Consider the following 25,983-nt stretch of genomic DNA (forward strand, 5'->3'; position numbering starts at 1 on the left):
AAACTGTTCCCCCTTTGCCCCCTTTAGGTCTAGGGGAGGTAATGGAGCCTCATTCTTACTAGCCCCAGGCTCACCATACTATTCCATCCCTGTGGTTTTTCATCACTTTGTGAGTTATTAAACTCTCCTCAAAGCACCCTACTTTGACAATGCCATCTGTTTCCTGCTGGGTCTCCCTGATACAGATACCATCTCAGCAATTTATCCTTGAGAGCTATTAGCTCTTTCTAAGAAAGGAAGGCATGGATATAGAATGCTGTGAGATTTCCATGAGTGACTTAGTGACTTAAACAAGATGACCCTGTTAAGCTCCCACTTTCTCCCTCCTCTAGTTATCTTCGTAATTATAGTAACAGAGTGTTTTCTGAAACACACACAGTTTCCAAGGAGAATCTCTAAGCATCAATAGGGGATTATTTAAAGAAATACCAAGCGATTAGAAGTAAAAATTGTGCTAGGTGAAATGAACTACACTAGGATGCCAAGGTACAAGAAACTTTGCATTTCTACCTGGTACTTGATCCATAGGTAACTTTTACAGTAACACTTAATAAATGCAAGAGACACCGTTTACTAATACCAGACATAAGCCTGGTAACCCAAGTAAAACCTGCAGAAGACTGTCTATGTAACTTGGAGTATCTGTCAATTCAGATTATAGATTCTGAAATCAGTTCAGTGGCCCATGACATTTTAAATGGCACTTATGATACACAATCATGTAAAACAGAAAATCAGAATTCACCATACGTCGTACAGGTAAATATTTCACCAAACTTTATTTCACTTTCTTACACACCTATATTTACGAGCATAGTACAGAGTACTGTAAAATGTATTCCTTACTGTGAGTGGCAGTCAATAAAGTCTGAAAGCTACTGGTCTGAAGAGAATCCCTTTCAAACAATTTAACAATTATAAGGCTAAAAACATGCTGTTTCAGCCTAGAGCCTCACATTTTTTTAAATCTCAACCCGCACTAAAAATATCATTTGTCACTCAGCATAGGTGCATCAATAACCAAAATAAAAATTTTATGAAACAATACTTACCATGTAATACAGTATGATATTTTTTTTATCCCATTTTCTTTCTTTCTTTCTTTCTTTTTTTTTTTTTAAGTAGGCTCCTTGCTGGGTGTGGAGCCCAATGCGGGGCTTGAACTCATGACCCTGAGAGATCAAAACCTGAGCTGAGATCAAGAGTCAATTGCTTAAATGACTAAGCCACCCAGGAGCCCCAGTTTCTTTTGAACAATGATTGCAAACCATAGCTTGAAAGCTACTGGCCTAAAATATTAACAGGGCCAGTGTGGAGAACTCTGCTCACATCACTCTGTTCACGTCGTTTCCGCCGTGGTAGCAAGCTCTCAAATCCCTTTCCTTCTCAGGTTTCGGTGTAACTGCTACATGACTTCTGGTACCCACTCGCTCCAGTGGGAGAGAAACACATGGAATAAGGAGCAGATAAAGAGGCCGGGGCGGATGCGGACACGGCCCGGCCACGTCCTAGGTGCTCACCATCACGGCACACCTGGAGAGCAGGATCTTCCTCAAGCACCTGAGCTCACAGCCTGAGGGCGGCGGGCATGCAGAAGCAGCCCTGAGCCAGTGACAGGTGGAAGCCAGAGGGTAACTATTCCAGTCTCCTCGCCCTCTCTGAGCTGTTCACCCCCATCCTGAGATGCCTAGCAAAACCAAGTGAGTACCAGCCACTACCGGCAGTAACCTGCTAGAACGTACATCCCGGCCAGGCTGCATTCTCAGCCTTTCCCACCTCCTTCCAGAAGCCCTGGAGTCACCTCTCACATCAATGGCTCGTACTCAAACCTTTGTCTCAGGGTCTGCTTCTGGGTAAGCGCAACCTAGATGAGCACACACCCGGTTACACAGCACTGTCTGGGGCCAGGGCTGCAAAGATGAGAAAGGACAGTCCTAGAAAAGCCCATAGTCTGATAAGAAAACCGACAATTTTTGTTTTTTAATGTAAAAACCCAGACAAAACTTTACCGTTCGTAGCGACGAGATAGGTAGGTATGTTTAGGGAGGGAAGGGTCGGAGAAGCCCCTGGAAGTGACCTGTTCCACCTCAAACCCTCCAGGACACAGGCCTTCCCACAGAAGTCAGCGGCTGGCCGATGGGCACTGGCCCCGGGCCGGGATCTGCATTCCCGTGCCTGTATGCTAAGCGCCCTGCCTTCTCATACTGGCCGTGATGCTTTACATCTTACATACATGTTAAGAGGAAGGGAATTTTTATTTCCTCCAAAGGAAAACATTCAACTCTTCAGCTAAAAATAACTCAAGTAATATGGAAAATATGAAGAAAGAAAAATTATTAAGTTCCTGACAACGCGTTAACAGAATTATTTGTAAATCAGCTTTGACCTTCCTATGTTCCTTTGAGGTCCTTGGGGGATGGGACCGAGTACTCTAGCCCAATTTCCACTAGAAGTTCTAATAAACTGCTGATATTTTCATACAAAAATGATTTTTAAAAGTAAAGTCTACTACATGTTCAGCTCTGTGGTCAACATTGGAAATCAGCACTTTTTTCAGGCTGGAATCAAACGAGAAACCTAAGGCTAATTTTCCTTTGCATCTTCCATTTTGGCGACTATTTCAGGAAAGGCAAAGCGGCAGCAGAATTCCTGCTGTGGGGAAGCGAGTCCCACGAGCTAAAGGGGGTCCGTGTCCTGAAAGCCGCTTCACCAGCCGCCAGGCGCACCTGAGCCCGAGAGCAGGACACTCACCCGGACCCCGCAGGGAGCGGCGGCACAGCTGCGGGGCCAGCCGCCTGTGGCTTTTCTTTCTCGTTTTGCTTGAAGAAAGATTTGGCTTCTTTAGATGTAGCATCCACTTCCTTAGTCACCCTGCAAGGAAGCAGATGTCAAGTTTACAAGAAGAATAAAAAGAGAGAAACAAAATCTAAGGGGAATAAATGACACTAAGAAAGGAAAACACCCACTGAGCTTACGATGAGTTCTGGCTACTGAGTGAGGTTTCTGATTCAAGTCCACTACAACAGTTCTAAAGAAAGGCATTTTTCCCTTACTAAGTGAACAACAACAAATGTACCTCATGTCCCTAAAATCCCCTCCATTACTTCTGCCAGAAGGCCACACGCTCCCGCAGTCACTGCTGACTCACAGCCCCTGTGGCTACCGACATGATGGCTGAGAAGGCTCTGCCACTCACCTCACGTGGAGATGAGGACTCATATTTAAAGGTCTAGTAAAAGTTGGAATAGGGAGATGGAATATTCGGGAGGAAAACACTACATTATTTCAAGAAGAGCAACAGTATAAACAATTGGAAATACTCCGCAGAATGCTCCTATTTTACAGCTAAAATAACTGAAAGATGAAACAAAATACCTTAAAACTGGCTAGATCAACACCCATTTGGGAGTGGAAAAAAGCTACAGGATTGAGAAATCCTGTCCAATGTCAAACCTGGAAAAATGGTCCTCAACAAAACTGAGTCCTAAAAGGATCAAATAGGGTTATTTACACTGTCTGAAATCTCCGCTAAAGAGAGAAGTGTCTAATGCCTGCTCGGTCTTGCCAAGTCAATAAAAACATCTGAGGAATTTTGTTTAAATTCCAATCTATCTGTAGGAGGGCCCAAGATTAAGGTCATCGTACTCTAAATGTTCAACCAGGTCCTCCAGTAAACTGGCCAAGAATAATGGCAGGTGAATCCAATAAAGTCCATCTTTGCAGGAATGTACGCCTGTCTCTTCTCTCCTTCCATCCAGGCTTCTTGGGAGCAGAAGCAAGGTTTCTTATTGAGAGCCATCTCATTCCTGCATTCAGCGCTGTGTCACCTACTCAAGCGGCACAGAGTAAGAGTTGGAGAGTTCTGTATTGAGAATCTTCACCGGGAAAGACTGGCAAGTTAATCTTGAGGGGTGACTTAAAGCAACACTACCTTCTGTTACTCGCCTGCCCACATTCTTGCGATGGCTCAGTATTACTCAGAGGATCAAATATAAATTGCCAAACCTCCCATTCAAGACCCTCCAAAATCTGGTCCTACCTTACTCTTTATCAGGCTTAATGGGTGTATCTCTCTACTCTCCCAATGAACTTCTCAGTAATGAGAGTCAAGAGTCAAAAACAGGACAGAGAATTTATACCACAGATTAGATCATCATTCAGCAAATATACACTCCTTTCCTGTTAAGCAAGAAGAAACTTGTCTAACCCCCTGATGTTGAGCTTGGGCACACGCTTCAATGGTCAATGAGATGTCTGACAGGAAAAGGTTTAACGTGTCTGTGCTCTCTCACTTGCCCCTTCAGTTCCCTGCGTTTGGCCCCATAAGAAGAATACGCCTCAAGCTGGTCCAAGATGGCTGAAAGACACACACTGCAGATCTGAATCCAACAAGCAGCTTAGAGCCAAATCCAGATCAGCTGAACCCCAGATACTCAGAAACACACAGGCAACGAACAAACGCTTGTTGTATACCAGAGTTTTGGGGATGGTTTGTCACACAGCGTTTCTGTTGCAATGGCTGACACATTTACATTTCATGAGCAAGAAACAGGAAATCTAAGGAGTTAAGTCACTTTTCCAAGACTGTCCAGAGATTAAGCAGCCATGCTAGAGAAAACTCCATAGTAGACTCTGTTTCTCAAAGATGGCTGCCACAACCATGGCATGCTCTTCCAAAACCCGACATCACCTCAATGAGAAGGGAGGTATAGGGCACCCCCTCCTTTTAATCAGGTGGGCCTCCCCTGATTAATCAGGGGGGCCCTCCCCCCACTCATCTTCTCTCCCTCTCTCAAAAATAAACAAACATGAAAAAAATTGACTGCCAATTGACAGAGTGCTGCCAATTGACAGAGTTCGGTGGAGGTGGCACTACATGACTCCTGAGGCTAGCTGAGAAGATGACACAGCTCTTACCTGGCGCTCTCTCTTGAGAATGCAACCTCTAAACCTCAAGTTACCATGCAAGATGCCTGGCTCCTCTGGTCCACCACGCTATGCAGAACATACAGGAAGACCACACAGAAAGGGATGCCTGAAGAGCCTGCTCTGGTCCAGGCCTAAGACATGAGAACAAGGAAACTTTCGAGGTGGCTTCATATCCAGCCACTAACCACAACTGCTTGACACCCTGCGCAAGAGCTGCCTGAGCCCAGCTACCCTCCAGAACTATGAGAAATTACAATAAAACAATTGTTTTATGCCACTAAAGTCTGAAGTAATTCTTTACACTGCTATACAGGCAACCAAAACAAACCCACACCCAAACCTAAACCTTAACGCAGAATCCCAGGGTACTGGACTAAAGAGTTGCTTTGCATCTCCTTGCCCTGGGTAGAATCTGGGGGCAGACCTGAGATGGCTCATTAAGAACAAGTGGATACTCAGCACGCTGGGTGGCTCAGTCGGTAAAGCGTCTGACTTCCACTCAGGTCATGATCTCACGGCTCGTGGGTTCGAGCCCCATAGTGGGCTCTGTGCTGACAGCTCAGAGCCTGGAGCCTGCTTCAGATTCTGTGTCTCCCTCTCTCTCTGCCCTCCCCCCACTCATCTTCTCTCCCTCTCTCAAAAATAAACAAACATGAAAAAAATTTTTTTTTAAGGAACAAGCAGATACTTGCACTTAGAAATGATGGTCTGAACACACACTTGATTCTCCACTCCCTACTACACAGTGGTAAATAAATTTACAAAGGGCAAAATTACACAAGGATACGATGAAAAGATGCAACAGAAAAAAGATGCCACTCAAATTTTCTAAAGGTAGAAAGTAAAGAAACAAGTAGAAATTGGCTTTGGTTTTTGTTTTCTCTGACCTAAGCCTATAGCCATATGGAACGGCGAACAAGCAAGCTGATTTGTACTACGCTATTCCAGAATGGCTCAGTAAATTGAAATACCAGGAACCTTTGAAGGGAGAAGGAGAGGAGCAGGGCTAACGTGAGTTGCAAGTCTGTATCAGGAGCAACTAGATCCCAGACCCCCTTCTTGAACCTCATACCATACGGTGTCCCCCATCCAACCTGGCAAAACCCCATTACTCGTTGGAGAAATGAAAACCACAGAATTTCCAAACTCATTGCGCAGGGCTGAAGTCTCATTGTGAAAACAGGGTACTTAAATGAAAATCTATTTATTCACTCTTCCCTTACCACAGCAACCTCGAAAGCTATGTGCTCCACACGGCTGAGTTAGTTACAGGATGGAGGGCTGCCCACGTGGACTGGACTTGGCACCAGTAAAAAATATGTATATAGAGCTGACCCTCGAACAACGTGGGGTTAGGATCACCGACCCCCCACACACCTGAAAATATGCGTATAACCTCTTACTTCCCCAAACTTAACTACTAATAGCCTACTGTTGGTAGGAGGCCTTACTGATAACATAAACGATTTCACACATTTTGTGTATGTATTACACCATTTTCTTATAATAAAGTAAGTTAAAGAGAAAAAAATATTACAAAAATCACACAAGAAAAAATACACACTGAAGCGGACCCACACTTCAAACCTGTGCTGTTCAAGGGTCAACTGTACTGTGTTAAGCTGCTGAGTTTCTGGGTTTGTTTCCACAGCATAACCTAGCATAGCTTCATGATTATTATCAACTGAATAGGAATTTCAGAAAAAGAGAAAACACGTGAGAGGTTGTCAACAAAAAAGAAACTTTACTACTGACTTCCCACAGCATAGCTGACATCGCAAATTTTAAGATCCACATCAAGGCACATCACCGTAAGATCTTAGAATGTGCACAATAACAGATGAAGATCAAGCGGTCCAAGCTATAAGGAAAGTAAAAGAAGCCTTTATGCAAAGCATGTTTTGTTTTGTTCACTTGTTTTACCACAGCAACAACAAAGCTCTTGCCGCGGCCGCCTAAAGCAATTTGGTCAACAGTTTCTGAAAAGCAACCTAGACCCTAGATCCAGGCGCTGTGTTAGATATGGAACGTATAAATAAAAATATATGCATAGTCTCTGCCCTTTAGGGGCTCACAGTCCATCAGGACAGCCAACCATGAAATAAATCATGACAACACAGGATATATAGTAAGTTCCACAAAGAAACCATGAAAAAAGCATAGCCTATGGGAGTATCTCTGTTAGTTTCTTAATGCCAAGGTCCTTTCCACAGTCACAAAGAAATGACATCTATAAACTGTTATGTTTCTCTCAGGGACTTTAGGAATCAACAAGAAAAAACATAAGCAGACTTTTACTCTTCATTGATAGTTATGTCTGGAAGAAATCCATTTTTTTAAAAATTCTTTTCAATGTTTATTTTTCAAAGAGAGAGACAGAGCACGAATGGGAGAGAGGCAGAGAGAGGGAGACACAAGATCTGAAGCAGGCTCCAGGCTCCTAGATGTCAGCACAGAGCCTGACGCGGGGCTCGAACTCGTGAATGGCGAGATCATGACCTGAGCCGAAGTCAGATGCTTAACTCACTGAGCCACCCAGGTGCCCCTGGAAGAAATCCATTTTTAATAATCAGTAAGAACTTCAGCTCTCAAAATACCTTCTTCAAGGAAGAGAACAGTTAGGGGTGCCTGGGTGGCTCAGTCAGTTAAGCATCCAATTCTGGGTCTCTGCTCAGGTCATGATCTCACAGAGGCCAAGCCCCTAATAGGCTCTACATTGACAGCCAGGGAGCCTGCTTGGGATTCTCTCTTTCTCTGCCCCTCAACAGCTCGCGTACACAAACTGTCTTAAAACAAATACAGAGGGGCACTTGGGTGGCTCAGTTAGTTAAGCGCCTGACTTCATCTCAGGTCATGATCTCATGGTTGGTGAGTTCAAGCCCCGTGTCGGGCTCTGTGCTAACAGCTCAGAGCCTGGAGCCTGCTTCAAATTCTGGGTCTCCCTCTCCCTCTCTCTCTCTCTCTCTCTCTCTCTCTGCCCCTCCCCCACTCATGCTGTCTCTGTGTCTCAAAAATAAACATTAAAAAAAATTAAATAAACTTAAAAAAAAAAAAAAAAGGACAACAGTTAAATTATAGACCACTTCAAATATACAAGAGGGAACCCTGACAGGAAACACCCACTATTAGCAATAGTCAGTTCAAGCGTTATCAGCAGAAATGTCATTTTAACTTCATTTCACTTCCTCAGAACTTCCTAAAAAGTCTTTATTTAGGCAGAAACTTTCCATGACTGGCCTTTTCCAAAAGGTGAATCATTTGGGAAAGTCTGAGCTAACTGGCTCAGCTGGTTATGTGATACAGAAGAATAAAAACTACTATTTTCCTGGGGTGCCTGGGTGGCTGAGTCAGTTAAATGTCCGACTTCCGCTCAGGTCATGATCTCGAGACTCGTTGAGTTCGAGCCCCACATCAAGCTCTGTGCTACAGCTCAGAGCCTGAAGCATGCTTCAGAATGAATCAATCAATCTCTCTCTCTCTCTCTCACTCTCTCTCACTCTGCCTCCCCCACTGGTGCTTTGCCTCTCTCTCAAAAATAAATAAATAAACATTAAAAAACAAACAAACAATTTTTCCTCATTCCTAAAGGATTACAAGCTACACATTTTTCAAGGGCAAAGAAAACAAAACAAAAAGATGAAAATCCACAGCTTAATCATTAAAACATAATTAAACATAAAAAACTAACTTTGTGCTAACACTACCTTATGCTTATACTTACAAATTCTTACAGTCATCACTAGCTCTTTCTCACATTTCTTAGATGCAGTAATGCTCTTAACTTGATACAAAGGGAAAAAGAAAAAGCAGAATAATGACATCAAGGGATTAAAAGATATGCTCAAATCCATATGTCAAGTTTGCATTTGGCTGTCAATTATAATTCAGGCCTCCCAAATTCCTATGTGAGGACTTCTTACAATACCTACATTTTAAGTATAAATAATCTAAGTTAAAAAAAATCCTGCCAAATGCCAATTATTAACAGGGTTTTATTTTCTTTAGGAGGAAGGAGTTATAGAGAACGTTTGCTTGTCCCATTACATATCTCTGCAATATACGTTTTTTAAGTAAAAAATGTACATTACTTCTGAATATGAAATGTATACATGAGAATGTATACATTTGTAGGGGGGAAAAAAGGCGCTTCCCTGAGCAATTTGTTTCTTTTTTTTTTAAAAGACGTCATGCTGCCCTCTTCTGACAAATGATAGAAATAGCAGATTCCCAAATACCTATCCAGTACTTAAAATTCCCATCCCTTTGCTTTACAAAATGAAATAGGAAATTTGTGTCATTAATATAAATACTAATACATTCACAAAATTTATTTGTTCAGAAAATTTAATGATTTCTCATAACAACAGTTATTTACCAGCTTTTCTTACTCCCTGTGTAGGGCTGATCATAAAGCTGTAAATCTTTCCTGGCTACCCTATATGACACATGGGAAATAATACAAGCCAAGAAAGAGTTCTAAAACTTTTTATATATTCCTAATGGTGTATCAAACACTTTCTGCATTATTTTGTACGATTTCCAAACCATTAAAGGCTTACTGTCAGTGTTCTGCTACCCTCTACTGGAGAACTCTATATATAGTTTCCAGTGTGATTTCCGGCAGCAAAATAACATTACTAATTCACATCATCAAGAATTATCTAATGGATCCCAAAATGATTGATTATCAGGGAAATGAGTGTCTTTACAATGAAGAATTCTGACAGATATTGCCTAAGTGGTCTAACTTACTGTTATCGATGTACTAGGAAGAAAAACATCACCTAGCATTTTTGTCTAGGTGACGAATCTGAAGCCTATCATGAGTAAACTATGCAAAATTCCCAACTAAGGACCATCTTGCAAAACAGATGGACTCTTAAAAACATACAACTGCTGGGGCGCCTGGGTAGCTCAGTCAGTTAAGCGTCTGGCATCCACTCAGGTCATGATCTCACAGTTCGTGAGTTTGAGCTCCGCGTCGGGCTCTGTGCTGACAGCTCAGAGCGTGGAGCCTGCCTTAGATTCTGTGTTCCCCTCTCTCTCTGCCCTCCCCGGCTTGTGCTCTGTTTGTCACTCACAAAAATAAACAAACATTAAAAAACAAAAAGAAAAAACATACAATCGACCCTTGAAAAACCAGCAGTTAGGGGTGCTGCTACCTGACCACCACGTAGTCCAAAATCCACGTGTAACTTTTGACTGCCCCCAACTTAACCATTAAAAGGCTACTGTTAACTAGATACCTCACTGATAACATAAACAATTAACACACACTTTGTATATGTATTACATACTGTATTCTTACAATAAACTAAGCTAGAGAAAAGAAAATGTTACTAAGAAAATCATAAGGAAAATACATTTATGGTACTGTGCTGTATTTAGTGGGAAAAAAAATCTACTTACAAATAGACCCATGTAGTTCAAACCTGTGTTGTCCAAGGGTCAACTCTATATACCAGTGTCACGAAATACTTAAATGAAAGGTTTAAAAAAGGGGCTTAACAAGAAAAGACTAAAAAGACTAAATGCAGAGTGTAATCTTGGATTAGATATTGGACTTGAACAAGAAATACAGCTATAAAAGAATTTATCATTGGAAAAACTGGTAAAAAACTTGAGTAGTATTGCATATAGAGCTACTTAAAATGTGGGCTACAAAACTACTTGTTATTGGTCCAATACAAGATGGGTACAGAAAATGTAAGTATTTGAAAATTTGTTTAGCAATCTGACAATGTCACAATATTCAAGACATGACTAGTGGACTCAATGAATACAAAACAATTTGGATACTGTCAAACTCGCAAGGTGGTCACATGTGACATCAGTGTATTAGTCACGCACAGTGCAACACTATAATGCATGGGATAGTTTAGGGTTATTTTATCAAAACCCCAAAATGTGACAAAACATAAGCATTTATTTTTATAAATTATTTTTACAATCATTCTAATTGTTAACCGAGTGTGACTTTTTAAATTTATAGTTTAAAATGAAATTAAGACGGGGCCCCTGGATGGCTCAGTCAGTTAAGCGTCCAACTTCGGCTCAGGTCTTGATCTCACAGCTTGTGGGTTCGAGGCCCGCTTCGGGCTCTGTGCTGACAGCTCAGACCCTGGAGTCTGCTTCAGATTTTTTTGTCTCCCTCTCTCTCTGCCCCTCCCCCCACTCAGGCTTTCTCTTTCTCTGTCTCTGAAAAATGAATAAACCTTAAAAAAATTTTTTTCAAATAATTAAATTAAGAAAGTAAAATCAGTATTATTTTCTTAATCCTAATGTACTGATGGCAAAACAAGCCTCCCTGGGTATTTCTCTAAAGAAAACAAAGCTTTTCTGAATGCAGCAGTAGTAAACCACGTGATGATGGAAGCAATTCCAAAGAAACAAGGCCAATCGAAGGTCAAACTGCTTTTACTTTATGAGCACTCATACACGGAGTTTGGTTTTTGATCATGTAGTGCTAAAACCATAGTGAGTTCTTTGCAGATGTTTTGGCTAACGAGGCAACGAATTCATCCAATCTTCATTGGTATTTATATACAAATCATAAATCCAAAACCAAAAGAATTCTTTGAAAGAAAGAGTACTGATCTAAAAAGCCAATAGAAACAGGTGCCAAATTCCATACATTAACGTTACTTAGTGTATTGTAGTCCTCTGAGAAAGAAGCGCTTTTGGTTAACTAAAGAAGAATAAGCCCCCGCCAAGACATCAGTCAGACTTTCTGGAAGATGTCTGCTTGGAAAGCTTGGTGAATCTGTGATAAAGAAGCTGATTCAAGTACAACTTTCCAGTAACACCACAGCTTGAAGGCTTCAAGATCTAGCTTATGATAGTGAGAATGATAATAAAGTTAGTAAAAGGTTTTTCAATGCATTTGAAGAATGCCAGGTTATTATTAACATGAAAATTATGATACATGTGTGATTTAAACATGAGGGTGATGCAAAGGATTCTTTTATCAGTTTCTGGTTGACAAACATTAACTGACACCAATCTGTATAATAAAACTAAGATTGCACTGTTAACAAGTGTGATTTGGAATTTAAGTGTATCGAAGAGTATGTTCTAATGGCACAGCTGCAAGACAGGAGAACAGATTAGATTAAGGAGCTTGTGCTAGAACATAAAATTAACACACTGCTTCCTTCGCTGAGAAAAATCCTGCCACCACAACAAACAACTCCACTGTTCTTAGCACAGCAGTAAAAATTGTAAATTATGTAAGGCTAATGCACTACATTTTTTCAATGCCTGTCTTTATATGTGTTAAGCTGAAAGCTGACCGGAAATGTGCATATGTTATATCGCGTGCTGAGGTACAATGGTTATGAAAGAGAAAAATGCTGTTGACAAGATGAGCTTCAGAATAAACTTAGTGTCTTTAAAAGAAAAACACCAGTTGGTCTCCAATTTTAAAGATCTCAATCAGACAGTATAACTTGGCTTATTAACTTGGCTTGACCTTTTGTATTTTTAATAATCTTAGTACTTCCATGTAAGGAAATGATTCAACATGATTTCAGTAGCAAATAAATTATAAATAAAAACGAAAGCCAGAAGCCTGGAAGAACAGAGTTTCTACAGATTAACATGTCTCACTGAAAGTTCTGAATTCCATTTTCTGTCAAAAGAATAGCCAGACACAGGAAATTCATGCATGCAGAAATCCTGTTTTCCACTGAAATATAACTTAAATTTAATTATAACCTGACAGGACAAATTGTTGGAATCGGCTACTGATGAAGCATTAAAGATAAACTTTGAAAATACAGTATCACTGACTTCATTCTGTATAAAAGTAAAAATAAAAATCTTGAACTTAACTGAAACAGTTTTAAAATCTGTATTTCCATCCTCACGAGAATATCTGTGAGATGGGTTTATGATGAGGATTATTAAGAAAAATAAAGAAAGACAGGGCGCCTGGGTGGCTCAGTGGGTTAAGCGTCCAACTTTGGCTCAGGCCATGATCTCACAGTATGTGGGTTCGAAACTTGCGTCGGGCTCTATGCTGACAGCTCAGAGCCTAGAGTCTGCTTTGGATTCTGTGTCTCCCTCTCTCTCTGCTCCTACCCCACTCACGCTGTCTCTCTCTCTCTCTCAAAAATAAACATAAAAAAAAAAAACCCACAGAATTTACATATCGATTATCCTCCAGTAGTGCGATCATATATCCATCATAGACACAATAAATTAACAAAGAAATGAGCTATTTTGTCACATTAAAAACTAAAAATTAATATACACAAGTATGTATTCAAGGTGTGCATCTAGATGTTAAGTATTGAGAATTGATACTTTAATCCTGGGTTTTTGTTTTGTTTTTATTATAGAATAATGTAAACGTATAAACAGAACAGTGATTCCCTGTACTAATTATTTATACTCCCACCTTCAATAAACAGCATGCAGAACTATATAAATCTCTTCCTATTCCTATTTGATGTTCATTTAGACTATATTTATTGAAATGTATATTTGTATCTGTTGAATCTCATTGTTAAAAATTTGGGCTTGTATTTTCTATATCTTTTAAATTTATTTTTCTAGCAATTCCTTTTTATTGTGTTTTATAAGAGTACTGGTCTGCAGCAAGTTGAAAATTGTAATCAGCATCCTTCACCACAGATTTAGATAATAATGTGCATTAATGTGAAATTTAGTGGATGTAACAGTTATGTTATACCATGAAGAAGAATGCCCGTGTTCTTAGGAAACTGTGCAGACATATTTAAGAGTGAAGCATCATGATGACTACAAGCAATTCTCAAATGGTTCAGCCAAAACAAAAAGACAATAATACAGATCTAGATGATGGAGACAGAGGCCACACATTAACAAGTGGTGAATGTGTATAATAGGTATACGGGTACTCATTGTAATACTAATTCTTGTAGCATAATGCTGTGTGAAATCTTTCAGAAGAAGTTGGGGAAAAATATTTTTAAAAAAATAAAAAGTTCTGCTCCACACAATTTATAAAACTAATAATGCCAAATTCTTTTTTCCAATATGAATTTTGGGGAGAAAATGGGAGAAATGACTCTTGCGAGAAATGACTCAGCCAAAGTCACAAGGCATGGCAATAAGTGGAACCAAATACTTAATTCTTTTTTTTTTTTCTCTCAGACACTTCACAATACCCACAACTACATCATGTTCCCTGATAATTCATGGAACCACCACTTTCCTGGAGTGGAAAACAAAACTCTTCCAAAATATTATGATGATAGAGTAGAATGAGGCCAAATGTCTAACACCATTCAGAAAGATGCTCATTTTTAAACAAACTAGTTTCAAAGTCTGTAACGGTCACCTTACCTGACTTCTTCACCAGCAAAATCAAACACCTTGGTGATTTTAACTTTTTCAGTTTCTTTAGGTTTCTCCAGCTCTTCTGCTCTGACCAACAATTTACTTGAACCCGTCCCTTCAGTCTTCCCTCCACTCTGTGAAAAAGGTAAGAGATACTATCACAGTTTCACATAAGGATGAAACCTAAAAGAACCATCCCAACATGCTATTTTGGGCTATTCTGAAATGTTTCACCTCCAAACTGAAGACCTACTGGAAATGTATTTGATTAGAAAGGCTTGCTTTTTCTACCATAGGGAATGCTTTGCTTTTTGCTTAGAATTCTTTTCAAAAGGCATCCGGTCACGGGGTGCCTGGGTGGCTCAGTCGGCTGAGCGTTCAACTTCAGTTCATGATCTCACAGTTTGTGAGTTCAAGCCCCGCATTGGGCTCTGTGCTGTCAGCGTGGAGCCTGCTTTGGATTCTGTGTCTCCCTCTCTCTCTGCCCCTCCCCCACTTGCAGTTTGCCTCTCTCAGTCTCTCAAAAATAAATGTAAAAAAGGAAAAAAAAAAAAGGCATCTGGTCTGCCTTCTGCTGTAAGCATCAAATCTCAGTTTGGAAATAAAAGTCTATCTGGGGAACTTAGGGTATTTCCGGAAAGTCTACACCTCGTGTGGCTATCGACTTACTTTAACTTGTGTATTTGGGGGCACTTTTGGCTTTGGTCCTACATCGTTGAGGAAGCTGGCCCAGAGCTCATCCTCCTTCTTCCTCCTCGCGTCGTCTGAGCCAACGTCCTCTTCCTGCTCTGCAGCTGCATCTCCGTCCTCACTGCTACTTCCCTCGGAGTCCTGGTTGGCGTCCTCCTCGTCCTCTTCTGCTAATGAGAGGCCACCTTGTTTTCTCTTCCTAAATCACCAACAGTCATGAGGAAAAGGAAAGACAAGACAGATAATGTGAAATTATTTCAGCTATCCCCTCCTCGATTCCAAACATACTGTTGCAAATCCGAGAAAACTTTAAAATCTGAGGACTACTGATTAACACCCCACCACCCCCCGGGGAAGGCAGGGGAGGTAAGCTGAGATTCTGTGGAAGGAAAGAATTGAGCTCATACAGTTAGCAATTTCCCCAAACACTGAGACTCAAAATATAGTGATTTACTTCTAAATCAGGACCAGCTATTTTCACGAAGAAAACACCCAAAATCACCTCACAGAATCAATCTGTCCAGGATGTGTGTTCCAAGAACATATACTCCAATTGGAGAACATGTTCTATTGAGGAGAGCATCAAATTTATTGGCACTGTTTCTTCCTAGAGTTCTCAGGAGGTAAAAAAAAAAAAAAAAAAAAAAAAAAAAATCCATGTTTTTTCCCACTTTCTGAAAATATGAAAGCTGGCATACAGAAAAACTCAAGGACCAGAGAACTGGGCCCAAGACCTAAAAGAGTAAATTGCTTCTTAGACTATTCTGACTTCAATTTTCATTATGAAAATTTTTTCCATTTTTTATAAACGATAATCTGCTTTTTTGCTTCAATGCCCCAAAAGATATAAATACTAATCAAAGAGAGATAAAAGACTTCTATGGAAGATTCTCTTATCTGAGCTAAATAGCCTGTCAACATTTTCATAATTTGGTGGTGGTGGGGGTGTAATTCAGTAGCAGGCCTATGGAATGCAATTTGCTAATATTTATTAAAAAAATTTCTTTACTGTACAAACCCTGGATCAAACGATTCTACTTCTACAGATCTGTTTCACAGATATCCTTGTACCTGTACAAAAAGACGTAACAAAGAATATTCACTGGAGTCTTGTTTGCTGTAGGAAAGACAAGGTATAATCTAAATGTCCTTCAATAAGGGAATGCTTAAAACAAGGTGTAACCACCTAATGTAACGCTATGCAGTCACTAAAAAGAAGAAGGTATAGCTAACTGTACTGCTGTGCTATCACCTGCAAGATGTGAGACAGTGAAAATAAGAAACCATACACAGAGGATGCCACTCTTTGTTTTGTGGGGTCTTCTGTGTTTAATCCTAAATGTCACCAAATGTTTCCCTTGGAAAGACAAAGATAAGAAACCCTGGTAGTAAGAACTCATCGGACCAATCCCAGCCATCAGGAAAGCTGTGACAACAGCCCCTGACTTCCAAGGGCCTTGAGGGCAGCATCACCTGGATGGAATGCTCTGAGCCTTTCTTTTTTTCCCTTTGGTTTTCTGTGTCTGCTCTTCACCATCCACTTCATCTTCCTTCACTAATTCATTTACATCATCTTCACTATACTCTCCACCTGAAATCACACACATAATAGGGTGGTCAGACACATCGAGACAAGACATTTTCATTAAAAATAAAGTCTAGTAGTTTCCTCTATTCTTGGTCTAACGAAAATATCATTTCCTTAGGGAAGTCTTCCCTATTCTAGGCCTCCAGATCATCCATATTTCCCTCCATAAGTCAACCTGCTTATATTTGATGTTTGCAATATCTATTATGCTCTCCACACCATGAGGACACAGATTTTGTTTGTTAAGTCTTTGCTGAATGAATGAATGAATGAATGAATAGAAATTCCAATTCTACTACTGTACTGTTCAAAGAAGAAATTACTGTTCCCACCACAACTTGGGTATCTTTCAAAAGTAATCAAAAGAGGGGCACCTGGGTGGCTCAGTAGGTTAAGCGTCTGACTTCAGCTCAGGTCATGATCTCACAGTTAGTGGATTCGAGCCCCATGTTGGGCTCTGTGCTGACAGCTCACAGCCTGAAGCCTACTTCAGATTCTGTGTCTCCATTTCCCTCTGCCTCTCCCCCACTTGTGCTCTGTCTCTGTCTCTCCAAAAAAAAAAAAAAAAAAAAAAAAAAAAAAAAAAGTAATCAAAAGAGACCTTGACAAAAAAGAGGCCTCAAGACTTCCAGGTAGACACAGCAGAAAGAACAAACATGTCTAGGGATGGCTAGGCAGCTCAGTCAGTTAGTGTCCAACTCTTGACTTCAACTCAGGTCACGATCCCACAGTTCATGGATTGAGCCCCGTGTCTGGCTCAAAGCCTGCTTGGGATTCTCTCTCCCTCTGTGCTTTTCCCCTGCTCACATGTGCACACGTTCTCTCAGTAAATAAACATTAAAAAAAAAAAAGTCCAGTTCCCATCCTCAGACACTGGCATTCAGGGGTTCCCAACGAGAAGGTGGTACCTGGATGCCCAGGATGACCACGCTCTATAGGCATCAGTCAATAAATCCTGTCCATATGGAGATTCAAGTAGTTTTCTTTTTTACTTCATGTAAACTTTCATTTGAAGCATAACACACACACTGAAAAGCACACAAATCTACCGTACAGCTCAATGAAATTACACAAAGAGAACACACTTGTATAACCAGACCTAGCTCAAAAACCAGAACACGAACCAGCATCCCAGAAGGCCCCTTGTACCCTGTTCCAGGCATTGGCCACCACCCCGTCCCAAGGACCATCGTGACTCCTAACACCACAGATCAGGTTTGCCTGGTTTCCACCCTTAAACAAACAGAAGCCTACAATTTGACTCCTGAGTGTCCAGCTTCTCTCACTCAACATGCTGTGTGTAGGTCACCTACTGTAGCTCAGTTTATTCACTCCCATTCTGAAGTCGTGTTTCACCGCATGACTGGACCATGATGTATTTATCCATTCTCCTGCTGATGAACAGTGAGGTTGTTTCTAGTTTGGGACTATTACAAACAGTACTGTTTTAAATATTCCTGTACATCCAATCAGCTTTTAAATATTTCACTCACAAAGAACCAAGGACCACCAAACATTTGAGGAAAGCCTCCAATATGAAAGGCAAAACTGAAAACATGAAAGTCATTCAGAGATAACACAATAAGAAAAAAAAAAAAAGCCTTTATAAAATCTTCAAAAAGATAAAAGAACGTATTACCATCACGACATAGTGACTTCAGCATTTTTCAAAACACTTTAAAAAAACCTAGGGATTCCTGGGTGGCTCAGTCAGTTGAGTGTCCGACTTTGGCTCAGGTCATGATCTCACAGTACGACAGTGCAGAGCCAGCTTAGAACTCTCTCTGCTCCTCCCCTACTTGCATGCATCCATGCTCTCTCTCACTCTGAAAAATAAACTGAGGGTTGATGGGGGGTGGAGGAGAGGGGAAAGTGGGTGATGGGCATCGAGGAAGGCACTTGTTGGGGTGAGCACTGGGTGTCGTATGGAAACCAATTTGTCAATAAATTATATTAAAAATAAATAAATAAACAAACATTAAAAAAAACTTTAAAAACTCTTGAAAACTACAAATACAATAGCAGAACAAAGCTGATGAGAAGCAGCCCATCACGTGGGCATTCTCATGTGCAGAATGTGCATTCGACCCCAAGTGACAGGTGAAAGTGGTTCACGAACAAAGGACTGAGTTCCAGGCTAAGACAGCAGTCTGAACACACAAATGTCATTCTGCTTCCCTTGAAAGCCCAGTAAAATCACTACAGCAAAAAACATAAACCTACAAGCTAGGTAGGTACCTAGCTGCACTGTATTTGCAAAACAACAACAACAACAAAAACCCACAACACTGGAAGGATAAACAAAAAAACTAATGAAAATAGGTACCTGTAAGGTTAGGGTTGAACACAGTGGGATAGCAAGGGGTAAAAGCAAGAATTCTGTGTTTATCTTTCTGAAGAATTTTGAAAATCCCTTAAATTAAGAACAGTTGGAATAAACAAATACTTATTTGAATAAATAACTCTACACCCAAACAATAACGTAACTGATAAAGAAAGGATTTATTCCAAGGACTTCAGAAACACAGTATTTTGACTGTACACCCTTAGCAAGATCCATCCTGAAGACAAAAAACAAACAAAAAAACAAAAAACGAAACAAAACAAAAAACTCTATTCCGTGTAGTAACATCAATGTTGGTATTTTGAACCTATTTCATGTTGTAGGTTAAAGCAAGTAATGATGCTGATCATGTTAGGGATCCAGATCTTCAGAGTAAGAGAAATGATGCACAATTATAAAATCAAAGAAATCAGATGAAAATTCAAATGTTAAAACTGCATTAAAAATACCAGTATGAGGGTGCACCTGGCTGGCTCAGCAGGTAGAGCATGTGACTCTTGATCTCGGGGTTATAAGTTCAAGGCCCACACTGGGTGCAGAGATTACTTAAAAATAAAATCTTTAAAAAACATTAGTATGAACTCTAACTCTTTTTAAGATAAATATTTTCTTACTCTGTTCACTGAAATGGCACAGAAACAATGTCACCCTGGTAGCAATGGGCATCTATTCAGAGTCCAGATTATATCCCTTGATATGACTCATCATGAAAAGGGCTCCCTGGAAGAAACCAGGCAATTTCAGGTATGAGGGAAGGAAAGCACAAGGTGAAACTGGGACATCTTGCGGTGTCAGAAAGCAAGGTAGTTACTTAAGAATAATGGGTCACATTTAAAGGATGTAAGATCCAGCTTGAAAGAACTTCTAGTGGCCAAAGTGACGACTTGAGCATTAAAAGGAACAAGTGTGAGTACATATAGTGAATCAATAAAAATCTGTACACCCTTTATGATATTTTTAAAAAAGACAAAAAATAGGGATGCCTGGGTGACTCCATTGGTTGGGTGTCCAATTCGGCTCAGGTCATGATCTCGGTCGGTGAGTTCAAGCTCCGCGTCAGGCTCTGTGCTGACAGCTCGGAGCATGGAGCCTGCTTCGGGTTCTGTGTCTCCCTCTCTCTGCCCCCCTGCCCCGGCTCACACTCTGTCTCTCTCTCAAAAATAAGTAAACATAAAAAAAATTTTTTAAGACAAAAAATGATTTGTACTACTTAACCTACTATTAAAATTATTCCCTATTTTGGAAGTTAATAATTAAGGAAAATGAAACATTTATTCTGTCCCAGTTGATGAGAGAAAGCAATACATCACAGAAGAACATTAACTAAAAAATGTAGAAAAACCACAGAATTAGAAAAACATCACTTCTCACGCTGTAATGATAGCAATTTAAGCAAAGATTATCAAGTAATGTTCTCAAAACATACAGTTTTAACAGTTAAGTGTATTACGACACAGAATTCTTCAGTTCGAAGGAAAGAAACAATTTTTTTTTTTAAATGTTTTAATGTTTTTATTTATTTTTGAGACAGAGAGAGAGCAGGAGCAAGGGAGGGGCAGGGGGAGAGGGAGACACAGAATCCGAAGCAGGCTCCAGGCTCTGAGCTGTCAGCACAGAGCCCAATGCGAGGCTTGAACTCACGGGACTGTCACATAACAACCTGAGCCAAAGTTGGACCTTTAACTGACTAACCCACCCAGGCGCCCTAAAGGAAAGAAACAATTACACAATAGAGGGGTCAGACTCTCATCATCTGGAGTCAGGAGGTGCAACTAAGGTGACCAACTTGGATTGTGTGTCTTTGATGTTAAGGCATTTGAAACACACAGTCATCTATGATGCATTCTAGCCAAAAATACTTCAATTGAACCCACCCAGCATTTAGATCTAACTTGCAGAAATTTCAGAATTTCAGAATTCCAGAAAATTCAAAGGACAAAGGAACAACCTAAAAGACCAGGAGGGAGCAACCAAACAAATCTAGAAGACATTCTGCAGGACAGACATTCTGCAGGACGCACTGCTTGATCTCTTAAGCAAATCAATGTCATTACAGGGCATGCTAGATTAAAACAAATTTAAGATGGGACAACTAGGTGATTTGGGTAGCGCTGAACCTAACTGATTTGAATAAACAAGCTACAGTCTACTCTGGGTCAAATGGGAAAATTTGAGTAAAGTCTGTATGTGAAGATGTGTCAAATGTTTACTGGAATGGACAGGGAGAGACTGTTCACTGAAAAGGGCAGATAACAAAGTAACATGAAAAAGTATGATTTCAGGTTGGGGTTAAAATACAAATATCTACACTTGAGTGTAGAAAAAGACCAGTGTTCACTAAAGGATTAATACTGATAATCTCTGGGTGGTGGGAATGTAATGATTCTATTTTTTTATGCTTAACTGCCTGAATTTTCTAACTTTTTTTACAAAGCTCATGTCCTGCTTTTATAGTAATATAAGGTTATTTTTCATCATAAAAATGGGTAAATGTTGCAGACAGATAAGGAGAAAAACATGGCTCTGGATCTTACATATGTAAAAAGATGCTCAATCTCACTGATAAGAGATAAGCAAATTTTAAATTATATATACACACAAAAAGATCAAATCCCATGCAGTTACTATGACAAAAAAGAAAAAAAGGGTAAGAAGCAAATAACATCCTTGTAGATAATGAAGAACAAAATGAATACATCTTGTCCAAAGACAGAGCTCCCCGTCACCTTTTCAGTCCCCCATGCTTAAATCTGAGTCGAACAACTATGAATCACTGAAAATCTTCTAGTAAAGTCAAAAGCAAACATATAGGGTGAATAAAAATCACCTTAGAGAAATGTTTCGTCACATTCTGAGGCTAGCAATACCTGCTACTAAAACAAGACAAGGAAATTACAAGAAAACTACAGACCAACATCCCTCATAAACAAATGCAAAAATTCTCAACAAATATAAGCAAATAAAATTCAGCAATGCATAAAAAGAATTGTACATCATGACCAAGTGAGTTTTATCCCAGAAATAAAAGGCTGCTCAAAATTCAAAAATCAATCACTAACTCACCATATTAACAGAAAGAAAAATCACACATAATCTTTTCAACAGAGGAAAAGGATATGACAAAATTCACTTCTCAGCAAATTAGGAGTAAAGGCAACTTCTTTAACCTGATAAAATGCATCTGTAAGGAGCAGTATATGCAGACTGCCAGGGTTCAAATCTTACCTCAGCTACTCTGTAGCTGAACAACTTTGGGCAAGTTGCTTAATTCTCTGTGCTTCAACTCCTTCGTCTGTAAAACGTGGAGAACAGCACATATTCATTAGTGTTATGTGATTGAGCTAGTAAGGAGTTAGTCCCTGTAAAGTGCTTAAAGCACACACACAAGGCATGTGTAACGTATAGCTAACATACTAGTGAAACATTGATAATTTCCTCTTAAAATGGGAACAAGGACGTCCACTCTCACCGCTCCTACTCAACATCATGCTTGAAGTCTTATCAAGAGCAGAAGGGCAAGCAAAAGAAACAAAAGGCATACCTATTGTAAAAGAAAAACTAAAATGGCTTCTATATACAGACATCATGATCTCTCTTTAATTTATTTATTTTGAGAGAGTGAGAACACAAGTACACACGTGAGTGGGTGAAGAGGCAGAGAGAAAAACAGAGGAAGAATCCCAAGCAGGCGCCACGCTGTCAGTGCAGAGCCCAACATGGGGCTAGATCCCATGAACTGTGAAATCATGACCTGAGAAGAAATCAAGAGGTAGACGCTTAACCAACTGAGCTACCTAGGTGTCCCTCATAATCTCTTTTATTTGGAGAGGAAAGGGTGAGGGTGGCCTTGGAACTGTTAATTCTGGTGATGGTCACACAACTCTAAGCATTTATCAAAACTGATAGAACAGTCAGTACAATGAAAACAGTAAATTTTACTGTATGTAAGTTAAACATTAAAAATTTTAAATTAGTTTTAATATCCACAGAGCACTAAGATTCAGCACTATGAAACGAGAACATGATGCTATAAAAAAGGACTATTCGAGGGGCGCCTGGGTGGCTTGGTCGGTTAAGCGTCCGACTTCAGCTCAGGTCACGATCTCGCAGTCGGTGGGTTCGAGCCCCGCGTCGGGCTCTGTGCTGACAGCTCAGAGCCTGGAGCCTGTTTCAGATTCTGTGTCTCCCTCTCTCTGTGACCCTCCCCCGTTCATGCTGTCTCTCTCTGTCTCAAAAATAAATAAACGTTAAAAAAAAAAATTAAAAAAAAAAAAAGGACTATTCGAGGAACAAAAAAGTTATTCAAATGTAAAAATATGAAAGGAAAAAATACAGGAGTTGAAGATACTGAGAATTTCCCATGAAGTGGAAAAAAGTCAAGGGTTAGAAAATAGTCAAGGGATAAAAATTAGAGGGCCAGTACAGAAGATCTAACATAGGATTCAACATCTGAATAATGAGTTTTCCAAAAAATGACAGAAAATGAAGAAAGGAGAATATCTCCCCCCAAAAGTTCCAGAGGCCAAACACAATCGATGAAAACAGACTCCTACCAAGTTATAGCGCTGTGAAATATCAGAAAAATCAGGAACAAAGACAAGGTTCTATCAGCTTCTAGAGATAAAGAGATCTTACATACATGAGCAGAAATGAGCAAAACAAACTTCTTAATAGAAACGCTGGAAGTTAGAAAGCGATAAAGCAGCTCCTTTAACATTCTAATGGAAAGCTATCATTATAAATCCTAGCATTATTATTACAAAACAGAATTCTATACCAAACAAGCACCAATTAGGCCTTAGGGTAACATCATTATTTTTAGAAATACTGTTTTCACACCTTGAATGTCTACTATGCATCATCCGTGCTCAAGTAGTTGAGGATTTATTCTCATTTCGGTGGAACACGCTAAGGAAAAAAAGACAACACAGGACCCAAGAAACGGAATCCAACAGAAACGGAAGACAGATGAATGGAACACCCAGAGGGGTGATGGTGACAAAGATACTAGGTTTAAAGTGGTAAAACCAAGGCAAGGCGGAAGTCAGAAGGCAAAGACAGGACTTCAAGATGAAAGTAAAAGATTATTTAATGAATCAAATTACCTTGAGAGATGATTTTTATACAATTCTGAGAATTTAGGGTCAAATTAATAGGAAGGACATAGACACCTAAGCAACAGCAAAATGGCAATTATTAACTCCACAGAAAGCAAGTAGTGTAGGAAAAGCAATCACAGGATCTATCACCTGGTTCAGAGCTGAACCTGGGGTTGTTCACAGTCAGTACAAAAATGTAAACATGGAATACTGATCTAACCAAAATTAGACATGGTAACAACGGCAGGCTGGGGAGTTGGGGAGGGCCTGATGGTGGAAGGGTGTGTGTTGGGAATGAGGGGGAAGAAGTAAGAGGGTATTAAAATAAGACCTACCGCGCCTCGCACACAATGAAAATACCAAATTAAAAACTGGAAAGCAGTTTCTCCCGCGGGGGAATGAAGCGGGATGAAGGGTGATGGCAACCGTTAGTTTTCTAGACAGGCCTTTTAGAAATATTGGACTATGTTTATGTGGATGCACAACTTTCATTAAAACGAAAACTAGCTTTCAGATAACCACTCTGGCCATCACAAGACCAATGTTGGTGGACAAGAATGGAAACGGAATGGGGCAAACCAGTTGGGAAGCTATGCCTTAATCCTAGCGAAGAACGGCAGTTCGGTGGCAGTGAGTGAGATTGGCGAGGAAGCGGTCAGAAAAACGATTTTCCACGTAGACACAACAGCACTTATTGACTGCTTGAACCAGGAGAGACAGTAAGGATGGATGAGTCCTAAGGGTTTTGTTTGATCGGAGCGACTGTGTGGGTAGATCCTCTCCATGAGATGGGACAGTCTGAGGGAAGGCGCAGGATGGGGAAGGGGTAGGTTCGAATGACCCCTTTAAGTTTGACAAACCTACGCCAAAAAGAGGAAGGCGGGGGGAGGGGGAAGCTGAAAAGAGAGTAACAGGTATACGTCGCAAAAGGACAAAATGCATCATACGTGAACTTTCTAATAACTAGATCCCATGCGAGGGCAGAGAGTAGACAGATTTATCTTGGACGCGGTGCCGGCTGGCAAGCCCCTCGGGACGAAAGGTCTGACGACAACATCCTACGCTCACACTGCCTTTCACGGGAGTTCAGTACCAGCGCGGTGCGGGTACCGACAGCCACCGCCAGCGTCCCCAGATCAGGGTGGTGCTCACGTGCCGGTTCCCGCGCTCCGGGAAGGGGCGGAGGCTCGAGCCAGGCCGCGGGCAGTGGCAGTGCGAGACGCCCGCGTGCACGCGTCTCGGACCCGCACCACCGCGCGCAGAAAGCACGCGGGCGAGGATGCGGGGCTCGCGCGGTGGGGACGCTCGAGACCGGCGCCACCGGGGGCCCCGGGCCACGCACGCCGGACCAAACACGCCTCACGTGAAGCGCGGGGCGGGGCAAGCCTCCTCTCGCCTGCGGCCCAAACGCTCACCCGACGGCACGTAGTCTTCGTCCTCCTCTGAGGTGGAGAAGTCTTCGGAATCGAATTCCTCCATGTTGCTGCTGCACCGGGCGGACGAAGCCACAGGACCGCAGCAGCTGCCCCCAACGGCAAAGCTCTAGGGAGAGACCATAGAGCTGCGGTGGGGGAGCCGGCGGCTGGGGCGGCCCCCACAACGTGTGCGCGTGCGCAAAAAGGGCTCCGTATTCCAAACGCGACACTTCCGGGCCAATGCCTAGCGCCTGGCGCTGCTGTAGTGGTTGACGGAGCACAGGCTCCGCGTGGAAGCGGTGCCTGATGGAACTTGTAGTCTCCAGCGCTGTCTGGACGCTTTGATTTAATAAATGTGCTTAAACAAAATTATATGTCTGTGGGAATACAGTTGACGTTCGTTATTTACAGCTTGGTATTTTCGAATCGCTTGCTTGCTTAAACTTACTGTACCCCCAAAATCAATATTCGCGGTGCTTTCTGGGGTTATTCGCGGACATGCGCAGAGGATGAAAAGCTGGAGTCAACCAGCGGTGCGGTGTACTAGCAGAGGTTGAACAAGGCAGACAATGGGCTTTCTTGCTTCATCTCTCA

At 41.0% G+C, this 25,983-nt stretch overlaps 1 protein-coding gene across 3 annotated transcripts in view; it reads right to left on the minus strand.

Moving 5' to 3' along the window:
• CFDP1 (craniofacial development protein 1) overlaps positions 1-25,569 on the minus strand; it is a 119,287-nt gene extending 93,718 nt beyond the window's left edge. For 2 of the 3 annotated variants that reach the window (XM_019413156.2, XM_019413154.2), the window contains exons 1-5: positions 25,390-25,569; positions 16,417-16,534; positions 14,923-15,142; positions 14,260-14,387; positions 2,752-2,871 (exon numbers count right to left, since the gene is read on the minus strand). In XM_019413156.2, the coding sequence (XP_019268701.2) occupies positions 2,752-2,871; positions 14,260-14,387; positions 14,923-15,142; positions 16,417-16,534; positions 25,390-25,453 (650 nt within the window). In that variant the 5' untranslated portion in view covers positions 25,454-25,569. Of the gene's footprint in view, positions 1-2,751; positions 2,872-14,259; positions 14,388-14,922; positions 15,143-16,416; positions 16,535-19,489; positions 19,596-25,389 lie in introns of all 3 variants that reach the window. The other variant, XM_019413155.2, reaches the window with a different exon arrangement.
• Positions 25,570-25,983: the final 414 nt, after the last annotated feature.

The sequence above is a fragment of the Panthera pardus genome, unplaced genomic scaffold, assembly GCF_024362965.1.
Source record: "Panthera pardus isolate Hobbes unplaced genomic scaffold, ASM2436296v1 HiC_scaffold_19, whole genome shotgun sequence".
NCBI lineage: Eukaryota > Metazoa > Chordata > Mammalia > Carnivora > Felidae > Panthera > Panthera pardus.